Here is a 26,345-nt window from a genome sequence, read left to right as displayed (position 1 = left end):
CGTCTCCCGTCCCCTTCCTCTGCGCGACAGGTTCTGGAGCACACTCTTAGGGGATCCGGACCTGAGCGAGACTCGACGTTACTCCAATGCTCCTGGTTATCCTCTAAATTAGCATAAATTTGATGTTTGGATCTGGATCGTCCGATCAGTTCCGATATCAATACTAGAAGTCTAAAAGTTTCGACCTTAGATCAGAATTCCGATCATACGGTTCAGAATCAAACTTAACATGTGGGTTACTTTAGTGGATCCCGAGCCCGTATGGTGCTTGTCGGAATGCCTTAATAAAGCCACGCATGCATAATCTAGAAACTGTCCAAGTGGTTTCTTATTACATGACTTATTTATGAGGTCTTCAGCAAGAAATATGAAAATTACGGGTAAAAAATAATATCATCAAAATGTAAAAAAAAGAAAAGATTTATCCGTTGTTCGAAATCAAGAAAATGATGTCAATATCTTTCCACAAATTTCTTAAACCGTTTGAAAGTTGAAAATCTAATATTTACACAGTTTGACAGCTAACAAAAAAGATTCTTTACTGCAAAATTGTAATGTAAAAGAAAGAAAAGGTGATATAATATATCATTATATATACCTCACTAATTTCATCAGTCAACTCCACTATTCAACAAACTTTTGCATTATGAATGTTAAGCACGCCTTCATTAAGTTTTATTGAATAATAAAACGATCAATATGAATATAAAATAAAATAAAGTGAATAAAAAAATAATCAACATGAATAATAAAATCATCTATGTAAATAATTAGCATTCAACATGAATAATAATATCATTCTTTAGTATAGTTTATTCGATTTATGTTCAATTCAAGTTTTTAGTATTCAGATTTTGTGTAATTTAGTTTAAACTCTTTGGTATTTCACCCGTGTTTTTAATTATTCAATTTAAATACTTTAGTATTCAATTTTCGTTTATTGTTGTTCATTTTAAATGTTTCTGATTGAGTTCATATGAATCTGAACACTATTGAATTTCAGTTTAAATATTTTATTATTCACATTTTATCAGTCACATTAAATGTCTCCATCGAAAAAAATTGTATTGACCGGTTAATAAATGGTGATAGTTATAGTGATGTATCTCCGTAGAAATTTTCAAAATTGAAGTTTGATGCGAAGATTCATTAAAAGTTAACTTTGCAAATAAGACCTTTCATCACTAACTATTATTATCTGATACATGTTTGACACGCTAATTTTTTGTTAATCAATCAATCTATATTTCTTTTTTGAAAACTTTCGCAGAAGTTGTGAAGTCGCGAGGGAAAATTGCACTCTTGATCTTTGGCTACAACAATCCTATAACTTTTTCAATCAATTTATATTTCAAAGCATTCAATTAATGAGGTAACACCTGAGATTTTCATGGCAGAAAGCTCAAAAAAGGCAAAACCATAATACAAAGGAGGGGTTTTTTCGAGTTTTGGTTTCTATGAGGGGCAAACCGAGAAATGAGTTATATTAATTGGGAAAGCCCCTCTAATTTGTTTTTATTCCTTCGTTTGCTCTGCAACACGTGCAAAGGAGAGAGTGTTTGTATCGACCATAAAGCTGTTCGAGGAAAGGTGCAAACATCAGGAACTTTTGGAGTGCGGATACTTTGCTCTGCACAGCTGCAAGGAATAATAGAAGGTGGGTTTCTTTTTTCACGCTTGCAAGGTGTTTGTTAAAATGCTTCAACGAGGAAAAGGGCATACGCAGCTTATATTTGAATTTTGCCCGGTCATGTTAATTCCGCCATTTTTGTGTGATTCATTGCCTGTTGCTTAATTATATTTATCTGCATTTTCCAGGTCATGCTGCATACAACTTCCTATTGATTAAGGTCTTGGCGCACTCTAAAAGTTGAAAAAAGAAAGCAGGAGAGGTGGGTTTCTTTTTTCACGTTTGCAAGGTGTTTGTCAAAATGCTTCAATGAAGAGAAAGACATACTCAGCTTATATTTGAATTTTTGGCCAGTCATGTTATTCTGCCATTTTTTTGTGTGATTTATTGCCTGTTGCTTAATTAGATCTATCTGCATTTTCCAGGTCATGCTGCAAACAACTTTCTAGGTTTTTCAAGTTGAAAAAAAAATGAGAGGCTTCTTCAACTTTTGCCTAAAGATTAGTACATTAGTTCACCCTTCGTATACTTCCCATAAATTTAAGATGGTAAGTTATCTTTTCTTTGCATGTGCGCGCACGCGTCCTTTTAGAACGGATATTTTACCATAATCCCGACTTAAGAGAGAACTAAAAAAACACTGCGCATAGAGAAATTGTGTGCGGTAAATTACTATCCAGCTGGTATGCTAACTGTAGAGTTCCATGCTGTTCAACTAACCAATACCAGTACTTGGTACTGATTTTTCTTGCTGGGTACTGTGTAAATTGAAGGAGATCAGTCTTGGTGTTGCATTGATACATGTTAGCTTGTAGAGTGGGCATGGCCATTGTGATACCGGGTACTGAAAAGAGATTCTTTGTTTGTGTTATTTATTTGATATCTTAATCTTACTTCAAGTCTGTGATCTAGGTGCATTGTGCCGGAGTCATACCATCCCATAACGACTATGCCAGGTTGCTTATACCATCGCTATACCATACAAAATATCTCAATCATAATTTTCGTACCATTTCAACTAAACCCGAAGAAACGATAAACTGGAAAGGACCCTTAATAAGAGAAACGTTAATCAACAAACTGAATGTCTCCATACAAGATAAACATCTGGAAGATGCATGGATGGCATTTAATGACTGCAAACGACTCTACGGCCTCCCAAGCCAATCCACGTTAAATGAATTTATTGTTTCCCTCTCCTATTCATCAGATCTGCAGTGGCTTAATAAAGCATACGAGACTGTGGTCGCAGTTTATGAGGTACAACGGGGTCTCCTCCAACCTGGAGCATTAACCAGTCTCTCACTTTCTCTAGTGCGGGCCGGTGTACCAGTGCATGCCTCCACAGTTTTGCGTATCATACTGGAGACTGGTGCAGTGCCTTCTGTTGATATACTTTGCATCTTCTTTATTCACATGGTGAAAACTCGAGTGGGCTCTGCTCTTGGGACCAATTTGTTTGCAGAGATTTGCAAAGTTTACTTAAGTCGGGTTCTCTTAAGAAAGAAATCCAAAAAGATTGATCCAATCAAGCCAAATGCGGCCTTGTTCAATCTCATTTTGGATACTTGTGTGAAATTTGGATTTACCATGAAAACTAAAGAGGTCATAGAGTTGATTTCACGGGTTGGTTCTGTGGTGGACTTAAATACTATAATATTGATTTCACGATACTACGAGAAGATAGGCCGACGGGATGAGTTAAAAAATTGGAAAGAGAAAGTTGATCTTATATCTCTTTCCCCTCCATTGGCTCATAAATGTCGGGAGTTTTATGACTCTTTGTTAAGCCTCCATTTCAAATTTGATGATCTCGATGCAGCGAGTGACCTTATGGTGGATCTTTATCAAAGACCTAAGTTTGTTAACTCTTCAAATAACGGGTCCCAGAAGCTATACCAAATGAGGGTTGGATCTAGAAACCTCAAATTTGGCTACACATTTATAGTTGATATTTTGAAATCAGATGATGGTTTTGTTTTAAGTCCTGAAAATGAGCCGGGTTTAGTTTTATGTGAAAAAGGAAATCTTTTACCTAGTGAGAAGGCAATTGCAAAACTTGTATATGGATTTGTTAGACAGAGAAAGGTCAGTAAGATCTCAGAATTTTTGGTCAAAATCGGAAAGGAAATTAAATTTGGAGATGCTGATCTGAGCTATGATGTGATCAGTGGTTGTATTGAAATGGGATGGTTAGATCATGCACATGACATTGTAGAAGAGTTAGAATTGGAGAATTTTCCTGTTGGAGTTGGTATATACAAATCACTGTTGACTTCATACCAGGAACAAGATCGATTTGAAGAATATAATTCTCTCCTAACACATATGAAAAATGTTCATGAACCTTCAGTTTTGTGTGGTTGCAACAAAAGAAATTCCAATTTGGTTGAATTTCTGACCAAGGAAGTGGCCTGTGAAAATGCTACTGTAGCACAGGCCTTGGTATTTGAATGTAATGATTCAATTTCTTTCTTCTCTGATGCGAAAATGATGGATGATGCACTAAGAACCTACAAATGCATGAGAGAGAGAAAAATTTCACCGAATGGACTAACATTTTGCCATATTTTAAGTGGCTTTTCTTCACTAAAGATGTACCGTGAAATCACTATATTATGGGGGGAGATAAAGAGAAGTCTAGAATATGGGATTTTGTCAGATCTGAAGAACAGAGATGATCTGCTTGAATGTTTGGTTGTGAACTTCTTGAAAGGTGGCTATTTTGAGAGGGTCATGGAGGTAATTGATTTTATGTCAAATAATGGCATGTGCTGTGATAAATGGAAGTATAGAAGGGTATTTTTGGAATTACACAGGGAACTTTACAGAAATTTGAAGGTTTCAGATGCAAGTACTGAAGCTCAAAGTAAGAGGCTTGAGCATGTTAAAGCTTTTAGGGATTGGGCCGGGATCAACAGAAAGAGAAGGAATTGAAGCTTTAGTGGGGAGCATGCTGATGCATTTATGTTTTTTTTTTTTTTGGTTCTCTTTTCTTGAATTGGTTTCACTTCTTAGTTTCTCTTGAGATGAGTAGTTGAGTTATAATAGAAGTGCAATTTGAAGTAAAACCTTGCACATGTTTTTTCATTGTAAAATTAAACAACTGTTAACCTTAATTAGCTGCCAGTAAACCATGTAACAGACAACTTGTAATTATTAATTTTTCTGTATTTAATAAAATCTTAGTAAACAATTTTCCTGCTACGTAATTTTTTTTTTATCAATGCACGCTGTTGCAAGGTAAAAGTAAGCACATTTCAATGCATATTGGCAGACCCTCTTGCCTTGTAAACACTTAAAAAGGTACCATTATTAAGCTATTAAAGTGGAATGAAAAAGAATAAATGAATTAGCATTAATATACAAATTTCAGAGATTTCAACAAAGAGAAGTTGACTAGATTTCATGGAAAGGAAGCTAGATAGATTTTAAAAGAAGAAAAGCTGCCTAATGCTAATTTGTCCAGCAAGTTTTAAAAAAATTTGTGCACCAAGTCAGATGAACAAGGTAAAGGCAAGTGAAAAAAACAATTCACATAATATATAATGTTCTTTAATCAAGATACTTTTATTTCCTATTTTGACTCAATCTGATGTATTATGTTTTAGTTTTTGTACCAGTATTTATATTTCTTTGACATCAAACACGGTTGATAGTAATATCATAAGTATTAATTATACTAGGAATGTACCTCTTTCATTTTATTTTACATTCAGATACTAAGTCCTAGTTGAATAATTTATACACACAATGACAATCAGTTGGGGTTTTCTATTTTACAATAGGAAGAATTAAAAAAAGAGAGAGAAATCCACGCTCAAAGCATTGCTTACTCTAAGTTGCATTAATTATTTATAAAACACAAATCAAGCAACTAAAAATATAGATGATTATTTAAAGAATAATCATTTCTGTACGTAATTGTATTTAGAGAATAATGTATTATAGTCCCCACTAATTATATTGTGTTCACTAATTATTATTCTAAAAAGATATTATATAGTCTCAACTAATTATTATTCTAAAATCCTAGCAGCATCATTTCAAAGCCTCAGCACTAATTCCGCGTCAACATTTCTCTAACAAAAATAGTTGACCTCATAAAAATAAATACATCAGTGCATAGATATAAATATTTTCAATACTTAGATATTGATACTTTTAGTGTCATATGTAAAAAGAGGATGGATCCAATTACAAGATTATGGCAGTTTAGGTTCCCATAAAAATTTATGTAAAAATTACAACATTATTTACTATATAGATATAAATACTTGTGTTCTTTGAACTATATACTTCAAGATTTGATTATTAATATTAAAAAAAAAGTTATAGATCTGGAACGATTGCGGTCCCCACAAGCAATTATGGCAGTTTAGGTGCGGGTACGATGTCAAAAATTTCAAAAAAAAGGTGTGGGTACGATTATTTAAAAATAATTAATTTATCATTTATATTGTTTACTGTATAGATATAAATACTTGTGTTATTTGAACTATATACTTCAAGATTTGACTATTAATATTTTAAAATAAAGTTATAGATCTAGAACAGTTGCGGTCCCCACAAGCAATTATGGCAGTTTAGGTGCGGGTACGATTATTTAAAAATAATTAATTTATCATTTACATTGTTTACTATATAGATATAAATACTTGTGTTCTTTGGACTACATACTTCAAATTTGACTATTAATATTTTAAAAAAAGTTACAGATCTGAAGTACAGTTATGGCAGTTTGGTCCCCACAAACAGTTATATATGATAGTTTAGGTGAGAATACTGTAGCACGGGTACTCATATCAGCTTCCTTATTTAAAAGGAGCATCTCTGCATACTCAACAAGATTTTGAGGATAAAGAAAAATGTAGAATGTTTCCAAATAGGTTGAAACTTGGGCTCAAACAAACTAAACAATAATCTTCCCCTTTTTATCCCTGCGTTTATTTAATTTGACCAATAAGTATATAGCACTGAGGCTTATAAAATTGTATTGGCCTTAAAAATAGAAGAAAACCAAGTTGGCAAGTAAAATATAGTGTCATTAAATTATAATAATCTTTAGTCAACAACTGTTAGCCAATGAAAATAAGTAATTATTCAACCAATTAATTTCGCAAACAGGTCTGCACATTTCCTCTAAAAGAACTGCATTGGATTATAAATGTCACGATGATAAACAATGTTAAAAAAATATATAAATATATAGAGAGAATATGGCTAAATTGCTACCGGTAACACTTCGACCTAAGTGTTTACGGGGTCATATCTTCTTCGTATTTGATGTTCAAACAATAAATCCAAACGTTAGATGTTCAATCTATGTTAAAATGTGCTTGGAGACCAAATTTTATATTTTTTGAAATTTTTTTAGTATTTATCAAAATAGTTTGAAAATCGCTGTTTTTATTAAAATTCTGCACTATTAAAAAACAACGATTTCAAACCATTTTAATAAATAGTAAATAAATTTCAAAAAATTAAAAATATGGTTTCCAAGTACATTTTAATATAGATTGAACATCTAATGGTTTGAATTTGTTGTTTGAACATCAAATACTAAGATATGATCCTGTAAGCACTTAGGTCGAAGTGCTACCGGTAGCAATTTAGCCATACTCTCTCTCTCTCTATATATATATATTCGATTTGTGTTCCACCTAGAACAAGTAAGCTTATTGTATTGAGTGCTAATTCTGGATTATTCGAAATAATAACATATTACAACATGCTAACAAAAAAAATACACATACATTAAGCTAAGAAGTCTTAGCTATGTTTATTTTAAGTTATTATGGTAACATTTCATTGGTGATTTTTTTGTTGTTTCTAAACATCCAAAGGTCTAAATGGTGATTTCTGGTACCAGGAATTATTTGCAACACTGGATTTAGTAGGATAGTTATATGATATTCATAATAAGAAAAACAGCATTGTAGAATCATGATGAGAAAGAGAGAAATCACTGAAATCTCTCATTTTTTCTTTCTGAATTCTTGCACAAAAGTGCCATTTGAAGAAGTAAAAACAAAAAGAAAGAAAATAAAAGAAAAGAAAAACGCCAAGGAGACTTGATCTGACTCTCTCCCTCACTCCTTACCAATCTCCGCTATATATTTTTCTCGTTAAGTTGACATTTTTTAGGTGATTTGATTTACCTTGTCAGAACTACTTTACATTTTTTTGAAGGAGTCATAAACTGTTTCTCTAACAGTACAATTTTCTCATATATAAAAAAGAAAGAAAATGAAATCCTGTCATTTAATTTCCAGCTTTGATCTCTTTTACTTTTTTTATTAGTATCCATTTTCTATCAATTTAATTCCCAGCTTTGAGCTCCTTGACCCTCTTGTCCCCTTGTTTTATAACAACCTGTCTCTCTCTCTCAAATAACAAGAACCTTTTTGTCCTTTAAAACAGCAAAATTGTTAAGCTGTGCCATAAAATAATGGAGTGTTTCTGCTATTTCAAAGAGAAGCAATGGCAAAAAAGCCAAAGAAAATCAGTACCGTCTCATCCCAAATTGTTCGATTCAAGTTCGACCAATTCAAACTACACTTCTGACAATTCAAATCACATTACCAGAACCATGAAATCAGTTGATCCCGTTGCTACACCTTTGAGGTGTTTATCAGATTTGTATGAAGAAAGGGTCCACAATTTCAGAGTATTTGATTACAAGGATTTGAAAGATGCCACAAAGAATTTCTACAGATCATTGAAGCTTGGAGAAGGAGGATTTGGAATTGTATATAAGGGGATTCTAAAGGGTAAGGATGGAAATGGGGATGATGGAAGTATGGTTGTTGCGGTAAAGAGGCTTAAACCTAATGCTCTGCAGGTATTTATTTTCTTCAAATGCACATTTAATTTTCTTAATTATTGTTCGTTTTCAATTCCCATTTCCAAGAGCTGCCCATGTAATTGATAGCTTATGAAGAACAGTGAACTTTCAAATGGATGAAAATAAAATACAATGTTATTATTATTCTTTCGGTTTTATTATGTTGTTGCTGTTTTAGTAATGGTAACAACGATATACTCATAGAAGTACAAGTAATAATAATTTTAACAATTATAATAATACAGAAAAATTTATAAAATAATAATTGTTATTACAGATCTTTTTATTCTTGTTGTTTTTGTTGTTGAAATGCACTTAATATTTCTATATCACTAGGGAAAGTATTTATTTATAGAGTGGATATTATATCTAATATACAAGTCAGAGAGGGATTGTTTTTTGAGAATGTGATTGCAGTTTATTTATAGCGTTATTTTTATTCACACTTTGTAAATGAGCTCTATAATTTTCAAAATAAAGGGTCACAAGCAATGGTTGATGGAAGTACAGTTGCTATGCATAGTTAACCATCCAAATCTTGTAAAGTTCATTGGATACTGTGCGGTGGATGCAGAGCGTGGGCCCCAGCGGCTGTTAGTGTACGAGTTCATGCCTAACAAAACCCTAGATCACCATTTGTTCAACAAGGACTCTCCTTCGCTCCTGTGGGATATAAGATTAATAATTGCATTAGGTGCTGCTAAAGGCTTGTTATATTTACATGAAGGCTTGGAAATTCCGGTTTGTATTTTCAAACTCTGTGTTAGTATCATTTGCTGGTACATGCTTTTGTTCATTGGCCATTATAGTGAGTCTTTTTTGTTCTTTGTTTGTAGGTGATATACCGTGATTTTAAAGCATCTAATGTGTTATTAGATGAACAGTACAGGCCAAAATTGTCAGATTTCGGGCTAGCAAGAGAGGGGCCCACATTTGACAACACTCATGTCTCCACTGCTGTATGTCTATCTATATACAGTACCTCATTTTTCTCTTCAGTAAAGCCATCTATATATTTGAGAGGCACAATTAGTTAATTAAGATAAATACCTATACTAACCAGTGGATGCATAGGTAACAAGCAGGTGTGATAGCAGTCTTGAGAAAAAATACTATGTCTATTTACATGTTAAATAACATTACATTTGAAGAATATGTAGTCATAAATTTTTTTTTGTCCCTGTACCTGATTTCTACTATAGAATCTATCATTTGTAACTACTAACACTTATCTTTCTCGTTTTACCAAAGATTTTGGGTACAAATGGCTATGCGGCACCAGACTACATAGAAACTGGCCACCTAACCACAAAAAGTGATGTGTTTAGCTTTGGGGTGGTACTATATGAGATACTCACCGGAAGGCGATCTTTGGATCGAAACCGCCCAAAAAATGAACAGAAACTCCTGGAATGGGTCAAACAATACCCTGTCAAAACCAAGCAATTCAGAAAAATAATGGATCCACGTTTGGAAGGCCGGTACGAGTTGCGAGCAGCACATCAGATTGCCAGGTTGGCAGATAGCTGTCTAGCCAAGCAGGCACGGGACCGCCCGACTATGGGTCAAGTTGTAAAGGCATTGAATAAAGCAACTTCCATTCGACAGGACGAGTCACAACAGCATATCGAACTAAGCGGAGAGCAAAAGGGCAGTTTTGCACCGCAAGAGGAATTGATGGTAAGTACTAATCAAAACAATGCAGAATTGACTGTTTCAGAGTCGTCAAAACGGCGTATGACGCATCTGGCAAAAATGACAAAGAATGCAGGAGGTGTACTCAGTAGGCGACAGCTTTTGCAAATGAAAGTTGGCTCGGCGCCGTCTCATGAGGAACGTATGTAGTTCTCTCTTTGTTTGTTTCACGTGCTTGTGTCTTTGTAAAATCTAGAAGTATAAGAGATATGTACATGCATATATATATGTGTTCTGTACGTACCTCTATAAATATTATAAGGATTAATTAGCCATATATATATGGTCATCCTTTCATTTCTAAATAGGGGCAGTAATTAATTAATCTTCACTATGTTTTGTATTAATTGTAGAAGAAGAATATGCATTTTTTTTGCTGTTCTTATTTACACGACACACAAGTATAAGAATTCAAGATATAGTAAATGCAGAAATGATCATATAATTCTGTTGGTAGAATAGCTATGTAATATGTTTTGGACTGTTTATTATTATAGGGGCTGCATTTTAATTAAATGTATCTTAGAATATTTTGTGGCCTTCTAAGTTAAATTGTATTATAAAATTTTTGGAGCTGGCCCCTTGAATAGAATCAGCGATTTCTCTCCTCTTTTGTTTCTTTCTTCTCTAAGCTTCAAACCATTGATCAAAATTTTAAATAGAGCTCAGTACTGCTTTCCCAATTCAATATTTCATAATATCGAGGTCAATGGCTGTCTTAGATTTTGGTTGATTTCATACTAATATAACCCTCATATCCAGGCATATGCTTCAGATTGTTTTATGTTGAGATTTTTTTCTTTTACCACAACATGTTTTATGTTAGACTGGTTTAGATTTGTTTGGGAGGAGAAATGGACGAAAAATACTTGTTTAGCTTTCCCAAACTTTTGTGATGGTAAATAGAAGAAATATGGGAAAGTTTTTGGGAGATTTTAAAAAATGGAAAGGCATCCACCGGTGTGTGCTGTTGGACAAACGATTTAGTGTGAAAATTGATTATGGATGGATTGACATATGTCAAAAGATTGTGTTTCCTTAATTGGTTATGCCTACAATGTTGAATTGTGGACGATTACCATGCCTTGTTCAGACTTCAGACTCTAGTCTGAATTAAATTATTTCTTGTGATTGCTAAATTTTAAATCAGACTCGTTTAATCAATAAGCCATCATCCATTGCAATATATTGATAACCACTAATTGAAGTTCCTGTTTCATCTTCAATTCCAACGGGAGTAGGAGCTCTAACTCTACCATCATACTTCATATACAGTCAACCTAAAAGAGGGACACTGTTGAGACTACATCACCCTTTGGAGACTCGCTTAATACAGGAGGTATGAGGCGAGAGGGGAAGAGTAGTAGTGATGGTGAGTGTGGGTGGTATTTCTTGCCCACTGGTGGATTCGGCTAGAGTTGAGCCGGAAAATGAGGATTCGGCCAGAGTTGAGCCGCAAAGGAAGGATTCGGCAGGTGAGTCGGAAGTTGAGAGAAATAGGCCCAAAGGTGGTAGAACTCAAGCTCAGGGGGAGTCAAGATACCGTGAGGTGTATGTGAGAAGAAATAAGCAGAGTGAGGGAGCCGTGCCTACAATGCCACCTGTGCCAAGTCCCTTGTCCCTACCTAATCCAACTCCTGAGACACTTACACCATCCATCTCAGACTCAGAATACACAGGTGCTATGATTCCTCTCTCTACTCCTTCCAGTGCTTCCACTCCCCTATCAGTAAGAAGGACTCATCGCGAGAATGCGGTTATTCCTCCTGACCGATATGGTTTTCCGCATGAGATTACCCAGTTTGTCTCTTACTCACACATATCACCGGTACATAGAGCGTTCATTGCATCATCAGACACTATCTCTATTCCTAAGTGTTGGCAGGTTGCTAAAGGAGATCCGAAATGAAAAGCAGCCATGCAAGAAGAGCTCGAGGCCCTCGAGAAGAATAGAACCTGGGAGCTTGTGTCACTACCACCAAGTAAGAAGGCTGTTGGGTGCAAGTGAGTTTTTACAGTGAAACAGAATCCAGAGGGTCTGGTTGAGCGCTACAAGGCTAGGTTGGTAGCGAAGGGGTACAGTCAGACCTATGGCATCGACTATGATGAGACCTTTGCACCCGTGGCGAAGATGAGCACAGTGAGGACACTGGTTTCCATGGTAGCGAATGGAGGATGGAAGTTACACCAACTCGACGTGAAGAATGCGTTTCTTCATGATGACTGTTAGAGGAGGTGTATATGGAGATTCCATCAGGGTTTGGCATGAACCAGACAGTGGGTAAGGTGTGCAGGCTCAAGAAGTAGCTTTATGGGTTGAAGCAGTCTCCCCGGGCCTGGTTTGATAGGTTCAGGAAGGCTATGGTAGGAATGGGCTATCAGTAGATCAATGCTGATCACACGGTGTTTACTAGACAACATGGTGGTCACATTACTATGCTGGCTGTGTATGTCGATGATATGATTATTACCGGGGATGATGAGGGGGAGATTGCACAGTTGAAGGCAAGATTGGGGAAGGAATTCGAGGTGAAGGATCTGGGACAGCTTAGGTACTTTCTTGGGATTGAGGTGGCTCGTGGAGAAGAGGGGATTGTTTTATCTCAAATGAAGTATGTCCTAGACTTGCTCACTGAGACAGGCATGTTGGGGTGCAAGTCTGCAGTTTCTCCAATTGATGTGAAGGCCAAAATTAGTGCAGAGGCAGGAGAACAAGTTGATCGTGAGAGGTACCAGAGATTGGTAGGAAGATTGATCTATTTGACACATACACGTCCCGATATCTCATTTGCAGTGAGCGTGGTGAGCCGCTACATGCATGACCCTAGGATATGGACGCAGTGTTTCACATTCTGAGGTACCTGAAGAGTGCACCAGGGAAGGGCTTGATTTTCAGGCATAATGGACATATGAACATTGAGGGTTACTGTGACTCTGACTAGGCTAGTTGCCAAGATGACAGGAGGTCTACAGCTGGCTATTGCACGTTCGTAGGGGGCAACTTGGTCTCTTGGAAGAGCAAGAAGCAGCCAGTTGTTGCGAGATCAACAGCAGAAGCCGAGTACAGGGCTATGGCATTGGGAGTTGCTGAGATGGTGTGGCTGAAGAGGTTGTTGGAAGAGCTCAAGGTAAATCACGGAGCTCAAATGAAATCGTGGTGCGATAGCACGTCAGCGATCAGCATTGCCAACAATCCTGTGCAGCATGACAGAACCAAGCATGTGGAGATCGATAGGTTCTTCATAAAGGAAAAACTAGAAAGTGGACTATTGGAGCTGAGTCATATAGCTACTGGAGATCAAGTAGCTGACTGCCTCACCAAAGGACTTAGCTCAATAGATTTAGAGAGGTTTTGTGACAAGATGGGCTTGATTAATATCTTTTGCCCATCTTGAGGGGGAGTGTTGAGATTTATGTATGTTTATTGCATTAATAGTAACTATAGGGTTATATTGGTAAGAAAGCAATTATAGAGAACCGTAGGGTTACAGATGTAATTGTGACGCCTATATAGGCCCAAAAGAACAAAGGAATGAAACAATTCATTTTTGATCTATTTCTTTTGACACCAATTTATATACAAGAAACTGAGCAAAGAAACATTTTTACATTTTTATTTACAAATCACGTCTACGACTACTGCTTAACAAACAGATCCAAAACCAAAGATAACATAGACTAACTACTTCAAAAGCCAAGATAAGTTAGTTCTACTATCTAAGTCGAAGGATCATGTCAAAACACTAAAATACTACAAATATCTAACACTAAGGTGGTCTCAAGTTGCTCTAGAAACATGAACAATAAAGGTAATTTGCTTTGCAGCTTTGACAAGTTCAAATAAGCACATGTCACCTTCCTGCAACTTGGTTTCCTGCACAAACTTTGCCCATGGATTGCATTTAAAAGTTTGATGGCCTCTCCTGTAGTAGTTCTTCACTGACCATGTCTTCTCCTTATTAGGCAAACAAAGCATGACATCCCGTGTTTCTTTAGGAAGATGCTCAGAACAAAACTTACAGGATAATTCCTACTCAGAAAAGGAAAAAAACAACTAAGTTTTTTGTCCGAAACTAATTTTATTTTAGAAAAATCACAACAAAAAGTTCAGAACATATGTTATGTCTATTGCTTGCTGGGGGCTAATATTTGGGTCATGTTGCTATTGACCACTAGTCAAATTTCTTTAGTCTTAACTTTTGAGTACAAATAATTTACTACTTTCGTTATATATTTCTCATGAACAATAGTGGTAATTATTCACAGGTTTAGCTTTGTACATTAACCCAACAAAAAAGAACTTAATGTATCTAATCCAATCTAATTCGCGAAAGGGTCAGGAAATTCGGATCCAGTTCAAATTTAATGGGTTGGTCTTAGGTGCAGTAAACTGTAAACCATTAAAAGCCCTATCCCATGGAACTATATGGTAATGTCTTACAATGTTTTTTTATTCAATTTCATGTTCATGTATTCTTAAATATCAAAGGCTTTTCAACTAACATCACTTGATATCACTGCTTCATTTTTATCAAAATGAACAAGTAAGAAGTCACATTAACTTACACTGCCGGTTACGCTGAAACTAGATTTTCTCAGAACTTTAACAAAGGAAGGATTCTCAATTTGAACTTCACTTGCCAGTTGATGAAATCTCTTCTTTTGTTCTTCACCCATTACTATGCATCTTGGCATAAAGAATGATTTGTCACCAGGTGTCAAGCACTTCCCTGTATTCATTTAAGAAAACACTGTAAGACAAAGTGCATACTTAATTCAGCGATCTTATCAAAGAGGGTTCACCATACTTGGATTTTTACTTTACTCATCTGTAGGACTCATCTTTGTTTCATATCCAAATCGGTACAATTCACCATGAACAAAACAGATTCTGCTTCATCACCTTTTCTTCTTCATTCACTCACAAAAAACACCCTCGATCTCCATTTTGTAAAGCAAAGTACTTACTCATTATATGAGGGGCCTTGGTTACACCCGTCGTATCGGTTCCATTATATCTCTTTCTTCAGTTGTAATACTACAAGAAGCACGTGACAACTTGTCTGTATGAACTTTAACTTCATGTGGACCTTCAACATCATAATTGTTTAGTTCTAAACTACTAGTGTTGGTTCTTCTCACAAGCTGCATGGGATCATTCCCCTTTACAGCCCACCCCATTTGGTCAAAGATTTGCACTTCAAATCTGGATTCACCAATGAACTTGAAAAGGAGAAAGTCGTTCTGTAATATATTATTAGCATAAGCAAAATTGCTCCAGTGATGTGAATATTTGCATACAAGCAATAAATCTTAAATTACGCTCAATCCGGTTGCAAGTATACAACCTTATCGAGTAGTACTTAGGGATCGTCTCCACAGGGACAAGTTGGAATATCAAATCTAACCTAACAATTTAATTTAGTAAAAGAAAATAAAAAAGGTTTTTGTTTGTTCAAAACGTTGGTTTGATTGCGATTAAACTGAATTAAACTAAAGTCTTAAAACGAAATCTGGTTTTTAACAAGTATGAGAAATTAGGACTTCTTAGGGTTTCTATCAACTAGTGTTATAATTAATTGGTTTGTTAAATTTGTTCTTATATTTATGAAGGCACAGTTGGATATTGTAGGTACAAAGTGATATCTCTATATTAATACCATCTTTAAATTAGAATAAACGTCACCTCTCGGTACTTAGCTACGCTAATCTAAAGTCATTAAGTTCTTTACTGTCCTAATTGATCTAGAAAGCTATCTTTCACCTCTCGGTACTTGACACAATTTTCTAAACTATTAGGTGAAGCCCGTATAAGACAAACGTCACCTCTCGGTACTTAGCCTATCAAATACCCCATTCTTTATGGTCTGGACTTAATATTCAATTTCTCAATTGCAAATACCAAATCCTAAGATTTCAATGGTGAGAGATATCATGTCATTGATAATTTTCCAGTGCTTCATTATTAAGAGCCCATAAATGGCAAGTTGTAAAGTAGACAAGTCACTTATTTCTATTTCTGGAAGTTTGCTAGATTTATGATTGAATTAAATGCAGCTAAAAGTAGACAAGTCACTTATTTCTATTTCGAGTTAGTTGTTGTTGTTACTTCCTTTATGTACTTTTTTTTTTATGAAATGCATGAGTTCGGCTATAATTGTTGGTTGCTCGGGTACAAATATATATATACAAGAGAAATTCATTTTATCTTTTTAAAATAGCAGAGAATTCAATGAAAAATATTGACAAAGATTAGTATGATTGTTGGTAAATCAGTACCATTCTTCTAACTTTTACATATGGTGATATCATATTGCCTTAATAAAAGTTTTATGAGATTCTTTTGTATAGTGCCAGTATACCTCTTGTTTCCAACTTCTCACTTGTACACTCAAATATGTCACATACTACTAAATATATGTCACAACAGTCAATTCCCTGAGATAAAATGGAGTAGGTATCTTCATCTTTGGAGGTTCAGCAGCTAGAAAATATGGATGCAAACAAAGAAAACTGACATAAGTAAGATATTAATTCATTTAAAAAAATTGGTCATATGTGGTATGGTATGATATGAGATGATGGTTGCTAAACAATTAAAAAAAAAATCATCTTACAACTGTTTCTTGCTGAGGTTCCCATTCCTATTCAAGTTGGAAGTTACATCAGTAAATTATAATGTACACAATAACTGAATCTAATTGATAGGCCCAACTAAAATAAATGTTGCTCTGTAATTAATAATTGAATATACGTGTATGTATAGTGGAGATACTGTCTACTAAAGCTAGAGAAAAAAAGAAATCACTAATGGCATCTTATTCTGCTATGCTGAAAACCCTGGTTCCTCCAACGAGTTGGTCACTGAAAAGTTGGAGATCAAAGAGAATTCAACAAATCCCAGAATACCCGAACAAAACCGATCTTGAAATGGCGATCAAAAGCATTGAAAAATCTCCACCGTTGGTCTTTGCAGGAGAGGCAAGACAGCTGGAGGCCAGATTGGCTGAGGCAGCAGCTGGACGGGCATTTGTATTGCAGGGTGATGACTGTGCAGAGAGTTTCAAGGAGTTTACTGCTGATACTGTCAGGGATACATTCCGAGTTCTCCTCCAAATGGGGGATGTTCTCTCTTTTGGAGGCCAAATGCCTACTGTCAAGGTGATGCAATTCAAGCTTACCTTAAATCTCAAGATATCTGTGCATGTTTGAGACTTTTTTCTTCGAGTGAGGCCATGGTACCATGCATAGTGTGGATTGGTTCATACTATGGATCGATATCTTCATTTCCAAAGTTCAAATAGTCGATCTGAATCATTCAACATGATCTCCATATGAAAATGTACTTGCAGACTAAATTTTACATTTTTTTAGAATTTGTTTTTACTAATTTTTTAGAGAGGTAAAAAATCACTACTTTTGAGTGATCTAGATTTTTAGATCAAGTTATTTTCTATTATCTAGAAAAATAGTAAAAAATTGTAAAAAATGTAAAATTTGATTTAAAAGTACATATTCATATGGAAAATCATGTTGAATGGTTCAGAGAGAATGTTTGGACTTTGAGAACAAAGATATTGATCCATAGTACGGACCAATTTGTGTTATGTATATTACCATAGCCTCACTCTTTTTCTTTTCTTTTTCTTTGATAGAGCATGCGCTTGTGTACCAGTCCTAATTAGGGTAAACATGACATATTGTTGAATCTGAGAAAAAATAACAAACAGTGAGAAATATATGGTGTGGTAAGATCAGGTAGGGAGAATGGCATGACAGTTTGCAAAGCCGAGATCAACTACTCATGAGACCCGGGACAGCCTTACACTTCCAATTTATCAAGGTGACATTATCAACGACATCACTTTTGACCAGAAGTTGAGAGTAGCCGATCCAAGCCGGCTGCTTAGAGCATACACACAGTCAGCTGCTACACTGAATCTACTGAGAGCTTTCGCCACAGGAGGCTACGCATCACTGGTGAGGGTGGCAGAATGGAACCTTGACTTTGTCCTAAATAGTCAACAAGGAGACCAGTACATGGAATACGCACAAAGGGTCGATGAGGCAATTGGATTTGCTGTGGCAGCAGGTTTTACGACCAACCAGATGATGTCAACCGAGTTTTGGACCTCTCATGAGTACCTTCTGCTCCCTTATGAGGAGGCTCTGACAAGAGTTGACTCGACGTCTGGTCGGTATACTACAACTGCTCGGCCCACATGCTATGGATAGGTGAGAGAACTCGCCAATTAGATAGTGCACATGTGGAATTTCTCCGTGGAGTTGCAAATCCTATTGGGATAAAGGTAAATTTTGCTTAGATCTATCCTTCATTGAATATATGTAACTATTGCAGTTATCAGCATCATTAGTCTTGATGTTGTTTTACCTTATACTTCTGCTATAAAAGGCCAATGTGAAATTTTTGTTATGGGCATGCATTTCACATGTAGATGTTATCCTAACACTTTCAGAAAATGCATCATTTATTTGATTTAATATCTCTGTGATTAAAAAAAACTGTAATTTTTTAGCTAGAAATTATTTTTTGTTTAATCTTTTTCTTAGGTGAGCGACAAGCTCGATCCAACAGAGCTCGTGAGGCTTTGTGAGATACTGAACCCTCAAAATAAACCAGGAAGGCTTACTCTCATCACACGGATGAGTGCTGACAATTTACGCACCAAGTTACCAGGTCTTATCAGGGCAGTCCGGCGAGCCGGGTGCATAGTTACGTGGATCACAGACCCGGTTCATGGAAACACTGTTAAAGCCCCGTGTGGCTTAAGAACCCGTTCCTTCAATGCAATAAAAGTAAGTTCAACCATGCCAGATATTCCTTCAAAAGTTTTCCAAGGAACTGAATCTTTCTTCTACTTGTGAAATAATTTCATGTAGGATGAAGTAATGGCATTCTTTGATGCACATGAACAAGAAGGAACGCATGCCGTCGGGGTCCACCTGGAGATGACAGGCCAAAACGTAAGCAAATGTGTAGGCGGGTCCCAAAACATCACTTTTGATGACCTGAACACTTGCTACCGCACACAGTGTGACCCCAGGCTGAACGCCTCACAATCCCTTGAGCTGGCATTTGTCATTGCTGGGAGACTGAGAAAGAAGAGAACCCATGCTTGGATCCACAATTTGGCCTAACAAAAATCAACCTCAAGCTATTACAACTTACAAGAGGAGACTATTACTTGTATTAATATTCCTCATTTTTTATCACATCTATGGTGGTCTTGTCTTGTTATTTTTTTTATTTTTTTATGTGATGTCTGTCTTGTTATTACAATTGCTCTACTTGTATTGATTGGTTTTACTATTCGCGCAAGCCTCTTTTTTATTAGTGCTTACTGGAACTGTAGTAATCGTACTTGCATTCTCACGGAGTTTGTTAATACACATGAGATTTCCAAATATTTGAAATTCTCTCCACATTAACACATGAAACACCAACACATTCGCCTTTTAAGTTCAAATATTATTGCGAAAAGAAAATTACAACAGTGAGAAAATGCACCTTGTAGAAATTGACATATTTGTAGTAAAAATATAAACCCCGAACTAGGACCCGAGCTCATAGTGTCAATAACACCAGATTCTCTTTATCTACCACCACCAAAATTCATTCATCAAACAAAAAAGAAGAAGAAAAATAGGATGTCCAGGCATTCCGCAAGAAGCCCTCACAAATTTATTTGAAATTCGCTCATCCCATGAGTTTAGACAGGCAAAAGAACAAAGCAAGAGACAGAAAAACCTAACCCTAACCCTAACCGGTTAAGGCAACATTAAGTGCGCTGTGCACATCAACTCCAATTTGAGCCTCGGCCTTTTCTAGGTCACTGGAGGCAGAGCTGAGCTTCTGAGTAAAGTCCGCTAAACCCTTTTGAACCTGACTCAGGTCGATGTTGTCAAGTGGGACCGCCTCAACAGCCACTATGTCAGCAACTGAGTTGGCATGGATAAAAGCAAAGCCACTGCTGACAAAGTATTTGGTAACATCATTTCCTTCGTGGACAGAGAGAAGGCCTGGTTTCAATTCAGCTATGGTTGAAACGTGGCCAGGTAACACACCCATCTGGCCTGTAGTGGCTGGTACAATCACCATATCGACCTGAAAATTATTATGATTAATAATATAATAACATGAAAAGAAAAGAAAAAATATAATTGTTAAGGTTGTCTTATCAGAATTCAGTGCCAAATCAAAATAATAATAATTAACAATATAAAGAGAAAACATGGGAAAATTAATAGTGGTTAAATGTAAAGGTTGTCTGATCAGAACTCAGCGACAAACAAGTTGGACTTCGCCAAATTCACATTTTCTTAAAGATGCAATTTCAATTATACCAGCTCAGCATTCTACTGCCACCTGTACTGACGAAATATATGACTTCTATGAACAAATCAAACCAATTATCCCAAAATAAGCACTAGAAGTACAAATGAATGACAAGGAAATTGTATCTAAGTTAGCTTATATTGGGGACATCAGCTTAATTTGTGCATTTCACAGCTTGTTGACCTTATAAAGATTGATTTCAGAAAGGAAAAATAAATGCCTGCTGATTAGGTCTAACAGATTAATAAAAAAAAAATAACGCTAAGAAAATATACTTCAGAGAAGTGCTGTTCATCAGATTATAGCAAAACATACAAATTCAGATCAGAAATTGACAACAGATCTATCCGTAAAGAAGAATTCTAAGGACACAAGATTTATATCTTCACATCTGTCTCAGCTAAACCTTTTTAAGTTTCTGCCAAATCCCCCCACCCCTTCCCCCAAACCCTAAAAACAATCTATGCCGATCACAGCAACAAGTATAAATTGACAGCATAAATAGTATAAAAAGAACAAGAGGAAGAAGAAGATAAAGTTGGGATCGAAAAACCTCTTTGTTGGCGAGCTCAGATTTGTACGGGAGAACGAAATTAACAGTGAGCTTGGTGGGGATGGAGCTGGGGGTGGGAGGCCTGGGCTTCATGAAGGCAAGAGGTGTCTTTGGGGGATCAATATTCGGGGACACCTTGCGCCACGCCTCAACGAACGTCGAGTCCTCGGTCGCCACCGCCGGAGCATCGGTCGAAAAGGCGGCGGTGCACCGTCGGAGTCTCCCTCCGGCCGAGGCGGCGCGGCTCAGGACGCGTTGCATTTTTCAGATTAGAGAGAAATGGAGAGAGAAAAGATGAGATGAGATTTGGGGCGGCGAGAGACCGAGCGATCAGTGGAGGTATTCCCAAATATTTGCAAATATTTTCTCGGTTTTTCGTATGGACCCAAAACTTTTCTATATTTGTACGTACTATCAAACAGTTCACAATTTTCACGTATTTGGATTAACAGTGCTGTTTTAGCTTCATGCAGCGAAGGAACAGTAGAGTCAAATTGATGAAGTATATCATTAGTGCGTTGTATTAAGCCAATACAGATCTGTCAATAGCTTTAGCCCATATTTTAGCTTTGTAAAATGTGAGCCTGATCTTCGATATGTGATAAATACGGACGAACTGATATATGATTTCTGATAAGTGAAAGGAATATTTATTTTGGAACTGTTCGAAATTTTCGACCCTTTAATTTATTTTCTCAGACAGGCTCGAATTAAGATTAAAATATGGAATTTTGATATTCATAAATAAGTTGAAATTTTCAATCATGAATAAAAGTTACGCTACAAAATAGGATGAATCAGATCAAGTACAACTAGGTGTTCTTAAGCTCAACTGGTCTATTGATGAACTTTGCTCAAAAAGCTATCAAATTAGTTTCAAATTACAAATTCAAACTATTGTAACCGATCTATTTATAAGTAATGTGTTTATATGCAAAGTTGTAAAATTTTCAAATTAATTTAGTACGAAGTCCAGCGTTAAAAATTAGAAGATTTATAAATTAATTTTAATATATTCATTTTTTGACATTTTTTTACCACTTGATTGTAAACTAAATTAATTCAAAAAATTAAAAACTTCGCATGAAAACACATCACTTGTGAATCAAATAAATCAGTTTTAACAGTTTGAATTCGTCATTTAAAGTCCATCCAATATGTTTTAAAATTAAATTCACCAAAAAACTTAGTGAGCTTCTCTTTCAACAAGGTTACACACTCCTAGGTTTGCACTGAAATGGATACGAAGTGAATAAGGTATTTTATTGAGTCTATACAAACATAGATACGTATATTACACGATCCTAAGACGGATCTAAAATTCAATTAGAAAGCTAAACCACCTCTCTAGAATTAAAAATAGAGTGATGCTTCTATGGACATAAGGACCTATTTGTAAAATGAACATATTTTTATTTTCAAAGTTCAAACAGTCGATCCGAACCGTTCATCTTGTTCTCCATATTAATATGTGCTTGGAGACCAAATTTTACATTTTTCTGAATTTTTTTACTATTTATTAAGATGAATACAAAAATATTAAATTCAGACCATTGAATTTTGTCACAATCGGACCGGATCGGTCAAAAGTCACTGAAAACATGTCTCCGAAACTATTTTTTTTGGTGAGTACGTATCCTCTGAGATATCTTAAATTTTGCGTGACTGACGTGTCTGGTGTCTATTCGGAGTGACGTAGGGGGGCAGTATTATTTGAGCTATGAGATTCGCACAGAACGTATCGCAACGGTTGAGATTTACCAAAAGTCACACAAAATATGAGATATCTCAGAGAATGCGAATTCGTTGTTGGTCGGCTTGAGAGTGATTTTTGTTACCCAATTCCGCTTGGCACTTCACCAAATTTTTACTGAAGTTCGATATTGCCAATCTCTCGCCTGATTTAACACTAATGTTTCTCTTTCTTTTTTTAGGTTTTGTTGGTTCCTTGTGCACATTATTATAGATGTTCTCTAATTTTTCAAATAAGCATGGTGAACAAGTTATTGATGGTTCGCAAGGAAATATTGACCTGGTAAATTTCCAAACACTTGAAAATAACGATACACGGTACATGTCCAAAAAACTTCTGGAACAAACCCACTTGTTGCTGAGTCTGCATCACCTGCATTAACTCAAAAGAGCACCCGTATGAGTCCGCATAGGGGTGTCAATGATACTGTTTTTTTTTATCTGAATTTGACAAGACTAAGTGTTTTTTCTCGTTAGCTTATCTAGTATGGATATGAGTAATGATTTTTTTTTATTAGTTCAATGAGAATACGGATAAATGTTATTTTGTCTCCGTAATTATATAAAATGAAACAAAAATATAATAATATTTGAGCAATAATTAGTGATATACATTTTTATTATTTAGTGTATGTTTTTGCTATGAAATATTAAATATATCATTTTATTTGCATGTCTTGTTATGTAGTTAGATAATTGAATCTGTCCGAAGAGATATTTGTATTTTTTAATTCTCTTGCTTTATAAAAAATAATTTAGTTGAAATCGATTGCACGTATGTTTATATTATTTTATTAGTAATGCGATTGAATATGCGTGAAATGAATGTGTTTTGATATTCTATTTGTAAAATATAATAAGATTAATTATTATATTAGTATTATCTGTTATTCACCCGTTAATTTTAACGGATAATTGTAGAATAAAGTAAGGTTAATTTTTAAATGGATAAAAATAAAGTATATATAAGATTAATTTTTTTCTTGAGATATCTCTCCTCCTTATTAAGGAGCTTAATGTCTAGATCCTGCAAGGGTCCTGATTTACTGTTTTTTTTTTAATGATGCTCAGTCGTTGAATTTTCAGATCGCACATAGATGAATTTTCCAAATTATGAGCTTCAACACTTAAGTATGCATTGGTCGCGCCGCATATGATCCCAGTGCCCATAGACCGCGCGCCGCACCCGTGGACCGCGCCTCTGAACCACGCACGGCACCTGCGGACCGAACCTGTTAGATTCTGTTGGTGCCAAAATTCTTACCACTACACTAGAGTTCACATGTGTTATCTTATAGATAAATATAATATTTAACTATTTTTCTCTACAAATTTGATTTAAATTATCTCTCCTCCTTATTAAGGAGCTTAATGTTTTATACTACATAATTCGCTCCCGTTGCTGTGCACGGACACAATTACTAGTATATATATATATATATAGGGTCTGTCTAAATTGCTGCTGGCAGCAGTTCTGCCCAGGTGCTGCCGGGGCTATTTTTAGCCGTGTGATGTCCAAACAACAAATCCAAACCGTTAGATGTTTAATCTATATTATAATCTACTTGGAGACCAAATTTACATTTTTTGGAATTTTTTTACTATTTATTAAGCTGATTTGAAAACCGCTGATTTCAGTAATTTTCTGCAGCATTGAAATCAGCGGTTTTCAAACCAGCTTAATAAATAGTAAACAAATTCCAAAAAATGTAAAATTTGATCTCCAAGTAGATTATAATATAGATTAAACATCTAACGGTTTGGATTTGTTATTTGGACATCACACGGCTAAAAATAGCCCCGGCAGCACCTGGGCAGAACTGCTGCCAGCAGCAATTTAGCCACAGCCTATATATATGGTCAATTTTAATAGATATGTGTATGAAAATGCTTCCACACTACAACTATTGACACCCCTAGGTAAGACATACCCAAAATTTCCCTTCAATACAAGACCATGTCAAAACGGAATCCAGATGTACTGGAGTAATTTAATTTTTGAGTTTGGATTCTTATTGTCCGATCATAATCCAAGCCAATTTGGTCTGAATTGGAATAAACAAGATTCTATTAATATTCGTGACAAAGCAGATCTGAATTCAAACTCAAATTTTGAGGAACCTTAACTGATATGAATTCACCAAAACGGGCAATTAAACATTACATAGATCTACAATAAAAAAAAAAAAAATCACAATAAAAGCATTCTGGATTTGAAGTACAGTACAGATTCAAACCCTAAATTTAGAGTTTGACAAATAAAAGTCACAAATTTATATATAGGAACGTCAATTTTATATTTTTTTTTAATTATACATCCATTGAATATACAAAATACAAGACATTCTCGGTTTCTTTCAGCCCAACTATGACGCAGAATACCAAAATAATTTTAACTAACAAGTAAAATCATCCGACAAACAAAAGACTTAAGAAGAAGAAAATCAGAATACCAGAGAAGTTACTAAAATGTCATGACTTGTGACTTAACTGGGTTCCAAAGTATTGCTTCAATGTCTTCAGGAGTCCTCTTCAGCAGCTTCCTTAACAATAATGCAGTAAAGATGGTATCAGAAAACCATCTTTCTTTCTTCTTTTTTTACCACATATATATGTCTTTAATTGACCGTTATATATAATTATATATTTTTTAATTAAAATTGTTTTCCCCTCCAACAGCAAAATTATGGCTCCGTCCTTGTTTTTATCAATACTATACCGCTGGTATAAATTCCATGTAAAATGCAAACCATATTAAATTAAAGACTCCTAAGTCCTAACAAATCACAATTAAATGATAATTCAACGACTCAAAGTCAAGTAAAGAAAATTACCTATTCTCTTGAAAGCATGCATTATACCCTTCCAATGGTCGTGGTCGTCCTCGCAATAACAAGAATTGGCATGTCACATAATATAGGCATTTTTCTTACTTTCTTGCAAATCCCCTTGTACCTCGTATTGTCATATGCCAGGAATTATCACTTGAAGCCAATTTCAGAACAAAAAAAATCAGAAAATTTTCCTACTCTATGACAAATTAATCAATATTTCGTTAATTAAGAAATTAAAACAAAAGAACAAATAATTAAATTAAATAAATTAAAAGGATTTCAAAGCAAGATAAAATATATAAAGCCTTCTTATAATAGATTCTTTTTTCTTTTCTTTTTTTAAAAAGGCCAAGGCCCATTTCATATTACTGAAATCAAATAATTACAGCAGTTCATATTACTAGATGACGAGCTCTTATAATAGATTCTGGTACTTCAAAAAAGAAAAAAAATATGAAATTAACATTAACTCAAATGAAGCTATATATCGGAACCACAATCAATTGATAAGCCAGGCTTTATATAAATCATAAAATGAGACCTAAACATAGAACCTTGTACTTTGTTCCTTTTTCCAATTTTTAATTCCTCTGGGTACACAAATTGGAAATATCAGTTTATTAAAAAAAAACATACAAAAGATACCTTTTTTATCTTTGATTCTAGTGACCAAATCT

The 26,345-nt window shown here is 35.2% G+C and overlaps 5 protein-coding genes and 1 pseudogene across 7 annotated transcripts; 4 read left to right on the top strand and 2 right to left on the bottom strand.

Moving 5' to 3' along the window:
* The first annotated feature begins 1,490 nt into the window (after window positions 1-1,490).
* LOC144543906 (Pentatricopeptide repeat (PPR) superfamily protein) lies at window positions 1,491-4,818 on the top strand. Of its 3 annotated transcripts, XM_078292355.1 has the most exons (4): window positions 1,491-1,657; window positions 1,819-1,892; window positions 2,056-2,178; window positions 2,543-4,818. In XM_078292355.1, the coding sequence occupies exons 3-4, from the start codon at window positions 2,101-2,103 to the stop codon at window positions 4,565-4,567; spliced, it is 2,103 nt and encodes a 700-aa protein (XP_078148481.1). In that variant the 5' UTR covers window positions 1,491-1,657; window positions 1,819-1,892; window positions 2,056-2,100; the 3' UTR covers window positions 4,568-4,818. The 3 variants fall into 3 exon arrangements, with proteins under 3 accessions (XP_078148481.1, XP_078148482.1, XP_078148480.1); XM_078292356.1 differs by lacking the exon at window positions 1,819-1,892; XM_078292354.1 differs by having other exon boundaries at window positions 1,819-2,178.
* Window positions 4,819-8,023: 3,205 nt separating this feature from the next.
* LOC144576137 (Protein kinase superfamily protein) lies at window positions 8,024-10,369 on the top strand. The gene is made up of 4 exons (XM_078326413.1): window positions 8,024-8,474; window positions 8,958-9,218; window positions 9,314-9,436; window positions 9,729-10,369. The coding sequence occupies exons 1-4, from the start codon at window positions 8,082-8,084 to the stop codon at window positions 10,320-10,322; spliced, it is 1,371 nt and encodes a 456-aa protein (XP_078182539.1). The 5' UTR covers window positions 8,024-8,081; the 3' UTR covers window positions 10,323-10,369.
* A 3,431-nt stretch (window positions 10,370-13,800) lies between these two features.
* Window positions 13,801-15,267, bottom strand: LOC144543612 (B3 domain-containing protein Os12g0592300-like). The gene is made up of 3 exons (XM_078291937.1): window positions 15,141-15,267; window positions 14,739-14,902; window positions 13,801-14,202 (listed from the first exon to the last, which is right to left on the bottom strand). The coding sequence occupies exons 1-3, from the start codon at window positions 15,142-15,144 to the stop codon at window positions 13,951-13,953; spliced, it is 420 nt and encodes a 139-aa protein (XP_078148063.1). The 5' UTR covers window positions 15,145-15,267; the 3' UTR covers window positions 13,801-13,950.
* A 1,835-nt stretch (window positions 15,268-17,102) lies between these two features.
* On the top strand, window positions 17,103-18,663 carry LOC144543912 (phospho-2-dehydro-3-deoxyheptonate aldolase 2, chloroplastic pseudogene; annotated as a pseudogene).
* Window positions 18,664-18,836: 173 nt separating this feature from the next.
* Window positions 18,837-19,331, top strand: LOC144543911 (phospho-2-dehydro-3-deoxyheptonate aldolase 1, chloroplastic-like). The gene is made up of 2 exons (XM_078292362.1): window positions 18,837-18,989; window positions 19,074-19,331. Exons 1-2 carry the CDS (start codon window positions 18,837-18,839, stop codon window positions 19,329-19,331), a joined length of 411 nt encoding a protein of 136 aa, XP_078148488.1.
* A 310-nt stretch (window positions 19,332-19,641) lies between these two features.
* On the bottom strand, window positions 19,642-21,488 carry LOC144576138 (ATPase, F1 complex, delta/epsilon subunit). The gene is made up of 2 exons (XM_078326414.1): window positions 21,083-21,488; window positions 19,642-20,298 (listed from the first exon to the last, which is right to left on the bottom strand). The coding sequence occupies exons 1-2, from the start codon at window positions 21,341-21,343 to the stop codon at window positions 19,954-19,956; spliced, it is 606 nt and encodes a 201-aa protein (XP_078182540.1). The 5' UTR covers window positions 21,344-21,488; the 3' UTR covers window positions 19,642-19,953.
* Between the last annotated feature and the right edge of the window lie 4,857 nt (window positions 21,489-26,345).

Source organism: Carex rostrata, chromosome 25, assembly GCF_964058835.1.
Source record: "Carex rostrata chromosome 25, lpCarRost1.2, whole genome shotgun sequence".
Taxonomy (NCBI): Eukaryota; Viridiplantae; Streptophyta; class Magnoliopsida; order Poales; family Cyperaceae; genus Carex; species Carex rostrata.
This window is presented reverse-complemented; position numbering and strand designations above follow the sequence as displayed.

Coding starts and splice junctions, on each gene's coding strand:
- LOC144543906 (XM_078292356.1), top strand. CDS start 2,101: ATGAGAGGCTTCTTCAACTTTTGCCTAAAGATTAGTACATTAGTTCAC. Junction 2,179..2,542: donor CTTCCCATAAATTTAAGATG/GTAAGTTATCTT, acceptor TCTGTGATCTAG/GTGCATTGTGCCGGAGTCAT.
- LOC144576137 (XM_078326413.1), top strand. CDS start 8,082: ATGGAGTGTTTCTGCTATTTCAAAGAGAAGCAATGGCAAAAAAGCCAA. Junction 8,475..8,957: donor TTAAACCTAATGCTCTGCAG/GTATTTATTTTC, acceptor TTCAAAATAAAG/GGTCACAAGCAATGGTTGAT. Junction 9,219..9,313: donor ATGAAGGCTTGGAAATTCCG/GTTTGTATTTTC, acceptor CTTTGTTTGTAG/GTGATATACCGTGATTTTAA.
- LOC144543612 (XM_078291937.1), bottom strand. Junction 14,203..14,738: donor GTTTCAGCGTAACCGGCAGT/GTAAGTTAATGT, acceptor TTTTCTGAGTAG/GAATTATCCTGTAAGTTTTG.
- LOC144543911 (XM_078292362.1), top strand. CDS start 18,837: ATGAGTGCTGACAATTTACGCACCAAGTTACCAGGTCTTATCAGGGCA. Junction 18,990..19,073: donor GTTCCTTCAATGCAATAAAA/GTAAGTTCAACC, acceptor AATTTCATGTAG/GATGAAGTAATGGCATTCTT.
- LOC144576138 (XM_078326414.1), bottom strand. CDS start 21,343: ATGCAACGCGTCCTGAGCCGCGCCGCCTCGGCCGGAGGGAGACTCCGA. Junction 20,299..21,082: donor CTGAGCTCGCCAACAAAGAG/GTTTTTCGATCC, acceptor AATAATTTTCAG/GTCGATATGGTGATTGTACC.